The 17,485-nt window shown below is 44.2% G+C and overlaps 1 protein-coding gene and 1 long non-coding RNA gene across 2 annotated transcripts; one reads left to right on the forward strand and one right to left on the reverse strand.

Moving 5' to 3' along the window:
* The first annotated feature begins 146 nt into the window (after nucleotides 1–146).
* cdh16 (cadherin 16, KSP-cadherin) lies at nucleotides 147–16,463 on the forward strand. The gene is made up of 18 exons (XM_057025639.1): nucleotides 147–242; nucleotides 607–655; nucleotides 729–827; nucleotides 1,823–1,957; nucleotides 2,042–2,171; nucleotides 2,322–2,480; nucleotides 3,143–3,339; nucleotides 6,202–6,327; nucleotides 6,972–7,122; nucleotides 7,193–7,405; nucleotides 8,286–8,362; nucleotides 10,123–10,314; nucleotides 12,482–12,723; nucleotides 12,798–12,928; nucleotides 13,305–13,544; nucleotides 15,142–15,258; nucleotides 15,912–16,028; nucleotides 16,153–16,463. The coding sequence occupies exons 2-18, from the start codon at nucleotides 611–613 to the stop codon at nucleotides 16,251–16,253; spliced, it is 2,472 nt and encodes an 823-aa protein (XP_056881619.1). The 5' UTR covers nucleotides 147–242; nucleotides 607–610; the 3' UTR covers nucleotides 16,254–16,463.
* On the reverse strand, nucleotides 11,380–12,679 carry LOC130521849 (uncharacterized). Its single transcript, XR_008949466.1, has 2 exons — nucleotides 12,455–12,679; nucleotides 11,380–11,735 (listed from the first exon to the last, which is right to left on the reverse strand). It is a non-coding gene; the product is annotated as an uncharacterized LOC130521849 (long non-coding RNA).
* Nucleotides 16,464–17,485: the final 1,022 nt, after the last annotated feature.

Raw genomic sequence — 17,485 nt, forward strand, 5'->3', positions numbered from 1 at the left:
CATCAGGAAACCTTCAAGGAAGCTGCAGCTCATGAATATACATCTGATTTAATCGGCGAAATGGACCCTCACCCTCGTTTTTTGTTTTTTCTTTTAAGAGGCAGGAAACGAGGTAGTTAGCATGTTTATTTGAAAGGGTTAACCATTAATCCCAATAATGAGTACACAGGCAGACCAGTCTTCCACCCAATTTAAAAGTCTTCTCACAACTCCCAGGAGGACACACACACCTGTTGGAGAGGGTAAGCTAGAAAAGATGATGCCTTTTGCTGTAGTTGAACTTGATTTTGTTGGGGTGAATGTTTTATTTTTGTATTTTTTAGAGGTTTTAATGAAGGAAGGTGTTGTGCAGCTTTGTAGCTTAGACTTGGTGTTACTATAATCATCGCAGGCCTTTCATTTTCCAGTATGGTCTCCAAACCAGTGTAGGCTTGTCATATTCTGTCCCGTGTTGCCGTCAAGTGTTCGAAGGTCTTCAGGCAGTTGCAGATGTTTGGGGGTGTTTTGCTTTTTTTTTTTTAAAAGAAAGCGTGTGAATGAGTAACGAGGAAGACATTGTTGGGCTGCAGCCATGTGGCCTGAACTCTGATTTTGCTACATTCACAGACTCATGGCCGCCGGAGCAGCTCCACCAATGCACATCGTAGCTCTCACCGTAAGACGTTTGGGTTCATTCCCGTGTATCGCTCACCTGCCAGAGTCAACCGCAGCCTGATCTTGTCTTGCAGTTGGAGATCCTTTACCTCTTTGCACCATGCCATGGGACAAATGTTAAGATTGGTGTCCCTGAGAACTATGATGGTATTTTCCCATGGTATCTCACCAAGGTAATCGACTTCTATCTGTTTTATGGATTGTCTCTTATATTTAACATCTATATGAGATTTATCATCGATCTGACAGGGGTCTTTTTCAACTCTGCCATTTTTCCAGAAGGTTCAAGATGTGTGAATGTGCTGCTGTCACCAGTTGACTTTGATTAGAGTGTTCGTGGTGCGTTCTAGTTTCAGCCTCTGCATTTAGTCCAGCTTGGTGGCAGGCACTTTATTTATTGCACATGAATATCTGACACTTTAATTGTCTTTTTTGTGACGTCAGCATGTCCTGGCAGGCACATATTCACGGTTTTTGATCTCCGTGGTTGAATTACTGCCACTTTGCAAGCGCCGTGTTAATGGCCGGAATGGAAAGATTGTGTAATAATGATGTTTTGGAATGTGAAGGAGAGTGATTTTTTCTGAGGTGGAAGAGTCTTTCTATCTGCCTGGACTATCGTGTACCAAAGCATGACCAAGGATTTTTATTGTGTGTGGAGGATTTCATTTTTAAGAGATTTCAGATGGATAAGGGATAAAAATTGCATGTTTTTCTGTAAAAATAGTTATAGAAATGGCTCAAATCCTTTTCATGAAAATACCAAAATCTATCTGTGAGGAGTACCCTTCTGTAGCAGCAGAATAGCATACTTTTTCCTGCATGTAGTGAAGAAGGATTTAAAAGCAAGAATAAAGTTTATTGAATAAAGTCTAATGAATCAATGACTACTGATGATGTTTATCAAATCTCTGATGGGGTTTTACATTTGCATCTGTGAATTGCAAATTCTAACTATAGTGCAAACCAAAACTAAAAATAGGGCTTGTCACACTGATTCAGTTTAAAAAAACCAAACATATTTTAATATAGCTTAGGATTTAATGGCAACATAAACACACAGCCGTGCCCTGTGGTTTCAGCCCTCCTCCCTTCCAGAATTGCTGTGCAGATCTGACCAGATTGTAAGCAGGAGTCATGACATGCAATTTTGCTTTCGCCGCCACAGCTTTATAACCTGCCCCCCAATCACACCGAGCTGGCAGTGACGGGGGACGATGAGGGCATATTCGGAGTGGACACTCAGTTTCTGTATGCTCTGAAACCTCTGGACAGAGAGAAACAGCCGTCATACTCACTGCAGGTAGTGTTGCCTCTTCATCATTCACAGAACCATGATCGTGCCTACGCTGGTTCACCATCAAGGTAACAAAGTGTGGCTGCGCAGGTGTCTTTCAGGACGCCAGCGGGCCGTCAGAGCTTCACGGTAGAAGTGTGCGTCATTGACAAGAATGACAATGTGCCCACTTTTATCGGTAAGAGCATGCGAGGCAGCGTTCAGCTCGGGCTTCTCAAAGGTAAGAGAACCTTGAGCGGTGGTGTTTGTATGGGGATAAAAATAAAGAAAGTTTTCATAAGGGGAGAAATCACACCCACCAACTTCAGCAACATGTGATTTACTCTCTTGGTGTTGATTGTCAACTTTGTGACTCCTGCCTGTGTCTCAGGGATCCCGTTTATGCAGGTGGAGGCTCTGGATCGGGACGATCGCGGCTCCGTCAACGGCGAGCTGCGCTTCAGCCTCCAGGAACAGTGGCCCAGGATTCCATCCAGCCAAATGTTCTCCATTGACTCCATCACAGGAGAGGTTTCTCTCACGGAGGAAGGTCGGCCCATTACTATGACCTCTTAATGAAAAGTTAATGGCTGTACTTGAATTGTGGATGTTCCAATGTGAAGATTGTGGCCGATACTAATAACCGATATGAATGAAGCCGTGAGCCACCATAAAAAATAATGAAGGGTTGTCTGCTTCTATCATGTCATGGTCTTTATTTATCATCACGGGCAACAGGCGTAACTCAGAACAGCTCATAATAAATAGCATAAACACCTTTCAAAGCCAGACAGGGAACAATCTGAATCCTTTAGTTTAGCCAAACGCCGTGTTGCTGGTTATAGACTTCTCTGTGGTAGGTTTGTTCCTGTTGCTGCTATTCCTGTAGCCACAATGCTTTCTTTTGTTACGGCTCAGTCGGAGCCGGATGGCATATTTCCTGGCCTCGTTCGGTTCACATAGCTGCTGATTATGTAGTTGCAGAGGAAATTGACAATCACCTTGCTGATTTTTCTACCTCATTTCCAGATATGGCGGAGCTCATTTTAACTTGTCTAAAGGCTAATTTTGTTGCTATTTCAGAAGGAGCTGACAACCTTGGAAAAATACTTGACGGTGTTGTTATAAGCCAGTAGATTTTGTTTTGTCACTACAATTTTGTGTTTTTCTTTTCCATTCTGATTCCTTCGCTTCCGAATCTGTTGCCTCAAGGAGCGTCAACGCTGGACCCGGAGATGTGCGGCCGTTATAAGCTCTCAGTGATGGTCAGAGACATGGCTGGCAAGGCGAACGCTTTTTTCACCACCGGCATCGTAACGGTGGAGGTGACGGGAAACACCTGGGCTTCACCCGACCCCGTCAGATTCCAGGAGAACCTCCCAGGCCCGTATCCCATCCCCATCTCTCAAGTGAGACACAAGCCTAATTATCACCTTCTCTCATAACTCAGACACACTTCAGAATGTCTTTCACATTGGGGTGAACTCTGACCCTTTTGTTAAACATTCCAATGATCAAATTACGACAAACCAAACTCAATAACGTGGCCCCATCTTGCCAGCTGCCGTTTTGAATTCCCCTGGGTCCTCCTAAGTGACCAAACGCTGAATAATTGATGCCGTTCAAATGCCACTGATCTTTACAGACTGCCTCCCGACTGAGTCAGCTCAATTCCAGTAATCTCACCCAACACTGCCACCCACCCACCACCATCACCACTACCTCCGCAACTCTGAGGGCTGCTCTGCAAACCTGCCTCAATGTTGCTCTCATTCATTCATTTATTCAGCCGCTGTTTCAGAAGCTATTTGGCCATCTTGGAATAATAATGTCGAAATAAAACAGGTAAACGCTGTTTGCTGTGATCCTCCCGACAAATAAACCGAGGTAAAACTAGTTTTTGATACTTTCCTGGACACAAAAAAGAAAAGGCAAATTAAGATGGAAAAGGCTTAGTTTAAATAGAATCACTGATTTTTTTTTGCATGTTAATAGCTTGAATACATTCAAACCTCAGAGACAAATGTAAAAATCGAGTCATTCAGATGTGTTGTGCAGTTTCTGCTGGCTGTAGTCGGTAGGTGCACCACGACAACCGCCCCCTCCTCCTGCTTCTTTTCTTCTCCCACCTCCCCCACACCCGCCCTCAGCCTCGCATCTCTCCGGTCTAACAGCCCATTCCTCCCACTGAAAATGTGTGGTTTCACATGTGTGGGCAGAACATTCTGATTTATTTGCCTTTCAAAGATTACATCCAATCCACAGTGAAGTTTTTTCCATTGATTTTGTCTTTTAGGCTGAAACCCTAACATTGAGTGGCCATTTAGCGACCCCAGAAAGCCTTTTAATTCAAACAAAATTGCCAATAACATCTGCTTTCCAGCATACGAATGAAGAGACCCTCGTTTTGTCAGAAAAATGGAGGCACAGACTAAATTACTTGCATATTCCTGGAATCTGTTTGGTTACGGTGTCCTTTGCTGCCTAAATCACAAAAAAAACGGAATTATTTGAACGTGGAGGTTCACTTTGGGGAAGCCTGAGTTCTCCCACGCTGTGTGATTGAACTGCTGTGCTCAGTAGGTGTCGGGACTAACCGCTGCGATGACACATACAGAAATAGTCGTGTTCCCAGACCCACTCCATAGATCTCACCTCCACGCATGTCTCAGATAATGAGCAGTCACCACGTCCGCATCTATTTGTCCTTCTGCAGCAAATGCCTTTTCTGTTGTGCCAGCATCATCCCACCCACCCCCACCCCCACCCCACCCCTCATGATCAGAAATGTGGAAGAGGAATCTGCAGCCCAGAACACTCTGGCCCTCTCTTACCAATAGAATCTGATTTGAAGGTGTGGATTTCAGGGACCGTGTAATCAGAAGTCTGCACCATTGGGGCTGGCAGGTTAACTTCGGTCTGTCATGTATTGTGTGCGTCTGATTGCCCTCTTGAAATCTTGCATGCATAATGCTGTCAGGAGAGCGTTTGTGGCAGAGTAGGTTTAATCCTCGCCAGAGCTTCACCACAACCGTCTGAGCATCACGTCCTAGTTTTAATCAGCTCCTCTGGCCGTCAATGCTATTTCTTTGGGTTAAACTGTGCAATATTTGCTCAGAGCCTCAGAACATCAGCTTCCGTGCACTCATCAACTAAAAATATAAAATGTTAAATTTCAGCATTTGCGTCTTGATTGGATTAAAAATTTAGGTCCAGGTTGTTGTTCACGGGCCAAACTGACATTAGCAGAACCCAGAACACTGACCTGGAGGACAACATACAGTATGGAGCACCCTCCAGAGAAACCAATCAGATATTTGAATCATTATGATTGATAATTGCAGCTTTACTTTAGAAATGCAAAGTTAGCAACAACTTAATAAAGCCAATTATGTTGACCTTCAGTCTTTCTTTTAGCATGAAGAACAGCATCTTTAACAGCTGGGAATTGAGCTTCACAGTCTTCCTGATTTATCTGTTTAGTTTTTTTTAATCCCAGTCTACCGTGTTTTGGAGAAGAGCTTCCACAGAGACGAGGTGCTCGCTGTGTAAACTCTCAGCAGGACAACAGGACGTGCTCTGCAAACCCGAACGCCGACAGAGGCAAAACCGATGACATCATAAATGTTTTGTGTAGCACTTTATGTAAAGAGACCATTAATCAGCTCTTTAAACATATCTCCTCAAGGCTCTGGGGTCGAGAAACACCATGAGACTTTGGAGCAGCCAGCTGCGTGAAGCTGCGCTGTGTATATAAAAGCACACTGTTTGGGCAGCTATCTCCAAAACAAGGGAGGAGTGTGTGACAGTGCGCTGAGGAGACACACATGCCCTGAATGCACATCAGCTGTGCTGTGTCTGGGCCCCTCTCCTTGTTGGGTGCTGTTTGATGGCTACTTGGGCCCTTTCTGCCTCACTGCACAAGCCTCTGTCAAGGGCTGTAAAGCAGAGTGGAAAATCCCCTTCAGGCTGCATCGTTAGTTTTGGCTGTGCGTTCTGTTCCACATCATTGTCACAGCAATTGGTGAGCCCCTTATCACGCAAATAAATGTTAGTACTCAGACATAATGTGGGCAGACGCTGTGGAGCGGCCTTCCAAGTGTACAGCAGGTGATCATTTTCCAGTTGAGCACCGTGTAAAAGCTCCTTGTATTGCATTTGTGCCATTAGATGCTGACTTTCCCTCATGATGCAGTTTACTACCTTCACGGCATATAAAATACATCATGTGTGTGTGGTGGGGGAAAAATGTGCTGTGTGTGTTTATGTAGGTGAAATGGAGTGGAAGTCAGGCAGCGTACAGTCTGGAGGGGGAGTTTCCAGAGATGCTGTTCACCATCAGCGGGGAGGGAGTCATTTATCTCAATGCTCCTCTGGACAGAGAGACCCAAGACCAGGTCTGTGAGACGACAAATCTTACACCTCCGACACCTCATAACGGTCGGTGATTATCTGGGTAATCCCTGTAAACTGCGTAGGTTGTCCCAACCCCATCTCTAATTTATGGAAAATGTATTAAAATCAGGAAAATTTGTTTCATTGTGTTCCTCCTTTAGTTCCTCCAGGTTATCGTCTATTCTTCCATAGACTCTGTTGAATTTAATCTTCAATAAATATGCTCATCAGAAGTTCCAGCTCCCTACATAATACCTTTTACAGAGAAAAATCTGGAAAATTTGTTGTCCCTGGTTGGCACAATAGCTAATGTGTCAGTCATCACACGTCTTGTGAGACTCACTATGATTCTCCAGTTATTTTCGTAACAACAGTGAGCTCAGAACAGCCTCTTTTTATGCTCAACGCCAAGTCATAAATCATCTATTATCATACAATATATGCGATCGTGTCATCCATCAAATAATGACACATCATCAGTCAGACTGTACATGATGTGGTTTTGTCAGCAGGTTTCACCACTGGTGCACTGGTTCTCAAGTGAAAACAAGAGGAGTTCATAAACGTAACCATCCTTGTGCCCACTGCACAACTGTGCTGCATGTAGGTGCCCGTTCCATCCCTTTTGGTCTTTATGTTTTGTCAGTTCCTGATCAGTATCGTGGTTGAGCGTCCCGAAGGAAGAGTGATCGCTAAGCCTGTGGAGCTGAGAGTGATGGTGGGGGACGCCAACGACAACAGGCCGACGTTCCCACAGGCGCAGTACCACACCGTGGTCAAAGAGCTGGCAGCCCGAGGTAGCTGACTTCTTCTGTGTCAGAGGTTAAATCCGTTGAGCAGTTCTTCACGGGCCTTCCCTCTCCACAGGCACGGAAATCCTGACTGTACAGGCAGCCGATAACGACGACCCCAAAACGGACAACGTCCGCATCTTCTACCGGTTAGTCGGGCAAATTCCCGAGAGTCCCCGAGGGCTGTTCCGAGTGGATCGGGATTCAGGGGTCATCTCCGTCCAGGCAGACAGTATGGAGGGCACGGCTCCTCAGTACACCCTCACCATCACCGCCGAGGACGCCAAAGGTGACCTCGGTTCGATGAGAATCACATCCAGCAACTTTGATTTAATAACCAAATGCTGACTTTGCGGTGACTTGACAGTGATTCTGTTTTTCTCCTGTTGCTAAAATGGGTCATTATCCTGGGAGGAACAGAAGTTTAGAGATAAAGATAATTTGATCCAGAGACTGGGTAAAGCCAGTGTTTTTATTGATTTCTGGGAAGTGGATATCGCTGTAGCTTCAAGCCAAAATCCAAACTGCTTTGTCTAGTAAACAGGATATTGTTATACCCCATTTTACATGGTGGAAAAAAGAAGGGTACATTTTCTTCAATAGGCAGTTAGTTATTACATGCTGTTTATTTTTACATATATTAAATATAAGTATATTTAGTAATGTTTATATGTTAAATAGAATGAAATCACTGAATAAAATTGACCCAGACTGGTTCAATTTTCCTTTTAGCCCCAAATGAAGTAAATGAATCAGTACAAAAACTGCATGTCCCCAAAATAGAATTCTCTATGTCTGTGTTGCGACTCTCTGAGACACACCGTAGATTACAGTGACAACCTTAGCTGTGAGGCAGAAATTACGAGCAGAGAGGGAGTGAGGGCGAGCGAAGAGCAGGGACAAAAGAGAAAAATATAAACACTTAGTGTGCCAGGAAGGGACAGGACATATTAGCCGCCTTAGCCAGTGCGTCAGCAGCTTTGTTGCTACTACAACGTGGGGAGGATGTAGCTATGTTAACCCCCCCCTCAGGCTGTCAGATGAAGTGCCATGACTCATGGGCCGGGGTGTGAAAAAGAAGAAGGACCGCTTGTTCCTTCAGCATACGTTATTTTCTTGATGGGTCGACCTTGAGTCACTAACAGAAGGAACAATGATGTGCTTGGTAGGTCTGAACAGCTCTTGCACGGTGGTGGTGACGGTGCAGGACGAGAACAACAACCCGCCGGTCTTCTCCAAACACGAGGTACAAACGTTCAGACGGACTCTCAGGCAATCACTTGCTCAGAATGTAATTTAAAAAGTCCAGAAATCTCAACCCATATTCTGCTCTCAGGCTGCTGATCCAATTATTCCCCCTTTAATCTCAGGCTTTTTCGCCTGAGGAGGAGTCATTTCCAGTGTGTAGTCCGGTCTACATTGTAACTCCATGCTAAATGTCATTATAATAAGACTGTGTCACAGTGGCTCAGGTACAATTTCACCTGTGCTGACCCATAATCCCCCCCCCCTCCCCCGGTGGTCTCTGTGATGTCTTACCTATAGGCGGAAAGAAAATATCATTCATATTTTCACATGTGCAATGTTTTGACATTTAAATTGACATTTGAACAGTTCTTTTGTCCTGTTTGGGGAAAGATGGTTTAAGAAGATATAAAATATGACATTAGCCATCAGTCCATTTTAAACTGTCAGTTTCAGCCCTGAAATATTAAACATCACATTGATATCTGGCAATTCTGAATAATTGTTTTGCTTCAAAGTGTAAATTACATATGCTGGTCTTTTTAAATCAAAATGAGACTTAAAGTTACGGCTGGATTTGGAGTAAATTCCACTCTAGAGTTGACTTCCCCCCAAGACACCTCCATTATCTCTATAATTTATAATTTCCATGTTACACAAGAGGAAATGTTATATTTTTCTCTAGATTTTGTTGGATTGTTCAAACATCATAGAGGGGCCATTTATTGTTGCTGGTGCTGAGACTATTTTGTGTTCCCTATTTCCACTATCATGCACCTATTGTTTTTCTTTAAAAAAAAAACGCTTTCAATATTAGCATTGAAATTCAGATGGACATTTGTTTTTTAGCGCTGCAGTCAGAATGGAACATCGGATTCCCTAATGTTGAAATACTGTGGAGAAAGAAAGAAATGTGATAAGATTGGCTGCTACATGGAGTCCCTTAAAATTACATGAAAGCTTCAAGGAGAGGGGGAGTGTAGGAGAGTACCATGCTGTGATAATGGAGACCCAGACAGGCTCGTCACCCAGTGTGACAGTCACAGAACAACATGGACGTTGTGAGCAGGGAAGGAAGGTAGAGCTGTGGAATTTACAACTGTGAAGGGAAATGGGCTGTAGATCTGACGGGCGAAAACCAGTAAACCCAGAGAACACTGACTTAATTAAAGAATGTTAATGATCAAGTGTCATTTGGGTGTTATTCAGTTCCTCCTTTAATCCTTACATGTGTCTCACTCTTCATGTTTATTGCCTTTATGGCCACATTTGCCCAGATAATCGATGCCGCACTTCCAGAAAACACGCTAAAACACAAAGGTGGAAAATACTCTTGAGCAGGTCACGCTCGAGGAGTGCAGCTTTTTCCATGGAGAAGTGAAGGCTGTGCGGTGGAGGGAGGGACGTGGGAGGAGAGTGTTGACAGGGCTGGGTTCAGTGACCCTGCAGACGGGCCAGCCAGATCAGAGGCATGGCTGCCTCGCCAGAGGACATCAGTGAGTGGCAGATTAAACGCCTGTCTAAACACACAGAGGTGTGTGAAGAAAGGTCAACTCACACCAAGAGGGCAAGAGGGGGCAAATGTATGTTCACGTACTGTCAACTGGCAACATCAAAATCCAGACAAGTATTGTTCAGATTTTTTTGGTTCCGTGTATTAATATTTATGCCAATGCTAGCTGTGAGTGCGCAGTCAGCTCATAATTGCACACTGCATATAGCCTTTGCTTATTACTGCCTGTATTTCTTCTTCCTAATCAGTACGGCCCGTTCCACATCCCAGAAAACGCTCCAGTGGGCACCACAGTAACAGCTGTGCTGGCAGGAGATGCAGATGTGCGCGGGGGCGACAGCTGGCAGGTGAACTACCATTTAGAGTCTGGAAATGAAGAGGAGGCGTTTACGTTAGTGACAGACAAGCAGACCAACGAGGTCGCCCTCGTCCTTTCAAAGGTAAGCAACATTTGTCCGATTTATCGACTAGATCCTGCACGGTACATCATTCAGAGGCGCATATGCAGTCCCAAACAACTACTAAACAATGTTTATGTGGCTTTTACGGTGTGTACGTGACTAGAAGGGAATATTCCAGAATATCACTATTAAAGCCCCCTCATGCCTCAAACCGTCCAGATAACAATTGAATGTTTAAGACCAATAATCTCTTTCCCCTGCGGCGCATCACCTTTCGTCTGCCTTGTATAATCCGGCAGGGTGTTTTTATGTAGAGGAGTGTGTGTGTGTGTGTGTGTGTGTGTGTGTGTGTGTCTAATGGTCTGCTCTCTAAGTGGGCCAGGCAGGAGACAGTCTATTATTTTCAAACCCTCTGTGGGAGTTGATGAATGTGACTGAACTGTGAGATTCATGCGCTCTGCTGAGATAAAGCAGGAGCCGTGGAAAAGCTAAAAATGGAAACTTGTATTATCTCAGATCAACACACGAGGATTTCTGTTTTCCAGAAATGCGTTTTGGTGCAGACTCGCTCGGTGCCTCCTTGAGTAGCTGCTATGAAGGCCCTGGCTTTGGCCACGTGAGGCATGTCAGTGGGACCGCATGTTGGACAAAAGGCTCCAAAAAGAAACCAAAAGAAACTCCTCTGAGTTTTTGTGTCACAGTGTGATGTCAGCACGGAAAGGCAAAGGCATGTCTTTATCAGAAATTACACGTTGCTCACAGCCCAAGTGAATAATTATGCTGGGTGAACCGACACTAATGGAGCTTTTACAACAGTGGCGACACTCCTGATGCTCACGGCGATGGGAATCTAATCAGGGATGATTAAAGAAGGAAAAGGAAATTTGTGAAAGCGGAATACATTAGAATTGGTGTATTATTGTCATATTTACATTAAACAAACATTTTCAAATAGGTTGTAATTATTCAATCGACATCAATTAATAGGTGAGGGGTGAGTTTGAAGTGAAAATCTTAGAGAACTGCGGAATTCTAAGAGATTGTTTATGTTAAATTTAATTACGAAACATGCTTTAAAATAACAATAAGCTGTCAAGTAGCCCATTAGCAAATGATATGTATATTATTCATTTATTCAGTCCCCTGGTAGCAGCGAAGGTTTTATTGCAGCGTCAGAAATAGTGTAAAAAAGGGCAAAGTGTCGAAGCACAGATCGGATTTAAAAGACTGTGGGATGTCCTTGTGCATCATTTGTGATGCCATGATGGAGGCGATAGTGGTTTGGAGGTTTTAGTTAAAAAATGTGATGGAACCATCGAGCCGTGAGGTTCAGGTGAGCGACGGGCCTCAGGAGCTGGCGTGCGTGTTCCTTTGTGCTGGTAACACGGTGACTGGGTCCTTGCGTCACTTGCAGTCAGCGGTGGTACTCATCCACCCTCTGAGGGCTGCGTTTCTTCTCCCTGGCAACAGAGACGCACTTAGCCCGAGACAGATGATGTCAGGCTGGTTTAATAATGTCTTGTTTCATGTGAAGTCAGAGCACGTTTTAAAGAAGAAGAAAAAAAAATCATCCTGACAGCGATGACGAGTTCCAGGCAGGATTCGGAAGGCTGCTTTAAAATAATCAAATTCACAAGACTGTGTGATAAACAGCAGGATTCCTTTCACTTTTGTCCTTTTGTCTCTAAAACGTGCGGCCAAAGCAATGGAGGGTTGTGAGTTTGATAACCCCGCCAGTAAAACAAGGACTGGGTTTTTTTTGTATCAGTCACAAGGTCACGTCACCTTTAGAAAACAGATTACAGTACAGTAATCTTTATTTTAAACTCTTCAACTACATTATTTATGAAAAGCTTTTGCCCCAAATTTTGTGCAGCCCATGTTAAAAGACAGCAATTGAAAGAAACTTGCTATTATTTGCTATATTACTTGCTGCTTATTTGCTATTATTGCTTTGTCAGGCAGCATCTCGTCCAAGTGGATCATCATGGAAAATGTCTCATTGGTGACTCAGTGACTCAGTTGGCTGGTTTTACTGTGACTAAAATCTGGCTTATTCTGGAAACTGGCTCGATAAATTCACCGATTTTATTTTCAGATATTCTTGAGGTGCTATTTTCACCAGAAAAAACTACTCCTTAAAGCCCACGTGCTTTTAAATACTGTAAAATTCACCTACATGTGTGAAACGTCCACTCATTCCCAGGTCCTGGACTTTGAGCGGGAGAGTGAGTACATCCTCGTGCTCAGCGCTCAGAATCCGGTGGCTCTGGTGCGCGGCCGGTACGGACATGCCTCCACGGCGACGGTCTCCATCTACGTTGATGACGTGAACGAGGGTCCGATTCTGTCTCAGAGTCACTACGAGGTGACCGTCAGAGAGGGCGAGGAACCGGGCCGGGTCATCGCGACCATCCGGGGCTATGACCCCGACTCTCACCCCATCAGGTGAACCGGAGGAACTGCGGCGGCAAAATCTGCCCAGTTTGAAAGATTCTGATGTCACATTTCCCTTTACGCAGGTACTCTCTGCAAGGGGACACAAAGAAATACTTCTCAATAGGGAAATATTCTGGTGAATTAAAGACCGTGCAAGCCTTGGACCGAGAAGAGAACAGCACTTACACCATGGAGGTCATTGCAGTGGACGGACGTATGTTCTGTTACACACAATATAACATAATAAAAGAAAAATATGTTTTGCGCCACAGTCCTGGCAGTAAATACTTTTTTATTCAACTGGAAATCTCATTTATTTCTCTGCATAATACACTAAAAAGTTTAGTGCAATTAAATTTGCACTAAAATACAGCAAGTTCGTGCAGATTTGCAAGAAATACCCAATGATTCTGGTGAAGCTTGATTGAAAAATTTTGAATCTTCACATTTTGCACATTGAGCTCAGTAAAAAAAAAAGTGTGATTCAGCACCGCTTGACTGTATAAGCATAAATGACTTTCACAGAACAGATCTAGTGGATGCTGTCTTTGCACCACAGGGTCACTGTTAGTCTCTGGTTGTTCTGGCAGGAAACTCTTCCTTATCTGCATCCACCCTGGTTACCGTCCAAATCCTGGACGTGAACGACAACAGCCCCGTGCTGGTTGGAGACTATTCCTGGAAGTACCTGTGCACGCCGCGCTGGGAGGATCAAGCTCTGGTCCTGGCCTCGCGGGACAGCGACGGGCCGCAGCACGGGGGACGTCTGAACTTCTCCCTGCGCAGTGACGCCACAGTCCGCCATAACTGGAAGCTGACGCCCATCAACGGTGAGACAAGTGCAGCTCGTGAAGCCACTGGACTCAGAGTATATTATTAGTATTTAGATCTCAATCACATGACTGTAAGGTGATCCAGTGACCCACAAGCAGGTCACAGCCAAATGCTATGATTCAGAAAACTCATGTGGTCGGTGGTCAACAACTCTAACACACAACAGGGACGATCCAATGGTCTTGTACGAGAGACAAACTTTTGTCCCTTCGTCCTGGATTTAAGCAGTTAGCCAATTAAACTGTGTTGTAATTGAGGCGCATGGATGGAGTAATTAACCCGTTAGAACACCGCTAGTGGACATATTCCATGATTGCTTTAATATAATATAGACTTTTTCTATTATTACTCAAACGATGTTTCCCGGACCTCAAAATAATTTTCTGTGCTATCTAAAATTTTGGGCCTAAGGTAATGATCCTTTCACGCAGGTTAAACTGCCGGTCTTATGTTCATTTAATGCAAATAATTTGCTGCTCTGACGTTCGCCATTGAGTCATTCAAACCGCTCTCGTTCCTTGCAGATTTTTTTTTATCTCCCTCTTTCACTCCCCTGTTCCTGTTGGTATTGATTGAGCCCAGCTGTAATTATATCTTCTGTGTAATTTCTTTGGCGTCATTGCTGAGTTCCTGCCAGCTAATGGAGGCTAAAAAAAGGCACCTCCCAGAATGCCTTGCACCTGGTCACAGCCGGTAACGCTCATACCAATAATGTGTACTTACACTGGTGGAAATGTCTGCTTTTTCACAATTTGAGTGACTGCAGCATTAAGAACACTTGAGTGCGTGCATGTGTGTGTGTGTGTGTGTGTGTGTGTGTGTGTGTGTGCATGTGTGTGTGTGTGAAGAGAGAGAGAGAGAGGGAGGGAGAGAGAGACAGTGAGTGGGTGAGATATTTTGAATCTTTCTGACCTTTAATTTCTGACATTAAACTACCTGGCAGTCTTATTAAGAGCAAACCTGATAAAGAAAAAATAAATAATAATTGAATGGCAGCAGAGTGGTTCTCCTATGGTTCTCCTTCTAAATATGCTACATGAGGTGGGTGTTAAGAGAATCACAGCATCCAGCTAATTTCCAGGAAGATCACAGACCCAACCTGTGACACGGCAGCGCAGATAGACGATAAGAGCCCTGAGTGGCACACAGCTCGCATGTCCCTGAGTGACAAATGCAACATGAAGGGGAGTAGCGGCGAAGCGCAAACATAGAGGCTGAGACCCTGCGATAGGAGTTCAAACAGCTTGATAAAACATTTCTCTTTACAGGGCTTTTGCGTCACGTGGCCAGACCTGAGTTAGCCCAACGGCCGCAGATAAGATAGACACACTCCAGACCTCTAAACATGGATCCCTTCCTTTTGCCCGCTGCACGGTTTTTAAGCTGTGTGTGTTGTTTTACAGTTGTTGTACTGCCAGATGTTGAATTCTGACTTCCAGGTTGATAATGTGTACTTGCTAGATCCTTTACCCTGTAAAAGAATATAATTTAACACCATTTACAAGGGAATGAATTGGTCTGTGATGAACTCAGCGCTGCAGTAGTCCTCACTTTTGTGGTAGTTTGTAACTATTATGATATTTTCTCCCTCAGATACTCACACCAATCTGTCCTTAAATGTCCCTTACCTGGCCCCTGAGGTCTACACTGTGCCCTTCACCATCTCTGACAGCAGCTCCCCTCCCAGGAGCACCTTCATAAACCTGCCAGGTAATGACAATTCTGTCATTCAGCAACAGAGTCATGCAAAGGTGACAGGACACGGGAATAGGAGTGACCAATATACATCAAAGCCTGCGTGCCAGCTTGTCCTTGCTCTGCTGTTTAAAGGGGGGTCAGTGATGCTTCACAAAACCTCTGCCGGGATGCTCCAGAACAGCCTGTTGACATTAAACATACAGACCCTTGATGCACTCGAGAGAAGCCATCTGTTCCCGAACACCCTTGTAGGCCGAGCACAGCCTATCATTGCTGCATCCACCAGCACATTGAATGTGACAACAGCTCAAAAGTCCTACGAGGACCAAGCAAGAATCAAATTTGGTTCATTAAGACAAGGATGAGACCTCTGTGAGGCGTATTTCTGGTGTTCAGCAGAGTCCAGATTCCCCAAAATACTTAATAATTAATCCCTGATCATTTGGTGCAGTATTTCCTTTTATCTGGTTCTGTTTTGAAGGTCGAATTATGATGGTATTACTTTCTTAGCAGGTCAAATGGGATGTCTTTTTTCTTACATTTCTAAGAGTGCATTAAACAAAACATGATTTATCACCATGTTGTAGTTTCTGCTTCCTGGGCAGCACTTTCAACACCTTGAACAAACTTGCCTGTGTGCATCCCTTCCTCCCTCCCCGCCTTAGTGACCGTGTGTCCTTGCAACGTGAGAGGAAACTGCAAAATGCCTGTCAAGCAGTTGCAGGGCATGCCGACGATCCAGTCTGCAGTGGGTATCCTGCTTGGCACCTTTGCAGTCATAGGTAAGAGGATGGAGGAAAAGTCAATATAAAAACCCCTGCAGTTTTGTTTTTTACTTTATTGGCATTTTTAACACATCGTATCGGAGGAGTTGGCATTGCATTAATGTTAAGTTTTCACTTTCAGGAACAATCCTGGTGGTTGTGTTTGTGAGGCTCTCCTACCAGAACCCCAAAGAATCGATCAAAAGCAACCAGGAGACGGTCCCGCTGAAGATCGCCATCTAAGATCTGTTGCCTTCTGCAGACACAAAAACAAGACACAGAAACTCTGACATGATGTTATGGACGTTGTTATTTTTTATGATGTTTTCCTTCCATTGTATCCTGACACAGCTGTAAAGAAGCTGTAGATATGAACCCGTAGCCATAGAACTATTGTTTCTCCTGCTAGCTTTGACATAGTAAACTGATTTACTCTAATGAGACAGCCTGAAATTGTCTCGTGTTTGTAATTGCATAAGCAGCTCCAGTCTCTGAGATTAAGCCTTTATAAATGCTTGCCCAGATGACCCCACAGGCTTGCAAAGCTATATTGAGACCACAGTCTCGTTATAAATAGCTCAAAGGTCTCTTGAATGACACTCACCCTACAATGTCCGACCTCTCATTCACAGCAAACCTTTACAAACTGAACAGATACTATAAACACATCCTGTAACTCAAGTTTTAATTGGGGTTGGATCATATGCAATTGGGCATATTCCAGAGTTGGATGCTATGGATGATTTGATTAGTCTCTGTTTTATATTGTTGTACCCAGTCACACATAATGAGTAATTACCTTGAAGGGTGCCACATATTTATGAAGATGCAGCCTCAGGGATGCCAAAGGGCATCAGGGATCAAACCAATATTGTTCTCATCAGCGACCTTCCGCACAGCCGGCCACACAGATAAAGCAACCCTATTCCAGGGGTCGACGGCGCTAGCAGCTAACACGTGAAGAAACTCCAACAAGTAGTCTGATGAAGTTCCAGATGTCTGTCTCAAGAGCCGGTGGGAAGCAAAACAAAACAGACAAAAAAAAGAAGCCAGAAACAACAACAGAAAAAAATGAAAAGAAAAACACAGACGGAATTCCTGTGGGATGGTGATGTTGTTCCACTGCTGGCTGTTTGCTACCAAACTGCATGGGAGTAACGGACCTCTTTGAAAAGGGTTGTTGCGTCCTTATGATTTAAATGGGTTGAAAAGATATATTTGTAACTGCAAGGAGACCTTCGGAAAAAGAATTGTTTTTTGGCACCTAAAATGCCCTCGCGGCCTCCCGGGCTGATCCACTGATTCCATCCGCTGGGGTGTGTGGTTATCAGGAATTCTGATGATGTTTGTTTGTTGGTCAATGTGTGGGTTGTTTTTATGTCTCATGTAATTTGTAGTGGATGGTTTAGGACAGTGATGTTCTACACTTCTCCAATATTCATTTCAGCAGCCATCATATAGCAGAATTAAGCCAC

Source organism: Takifugu flavidus, chromosome 2 (genome assembly GCF_003711565.1).
Source record: "Takifugu flavidus isolate HTHZ2018 chromosome 2, ASM371156v2, whole genome shotgun sequence".
Taxonomy (NCBI): domain Eukaryota; kingdom Metazoa; phylum Chordata; class Actinopteri; order Tetraodontiformes; family Tetraodontidae; genus Takifugu; species Takifugu flavidus.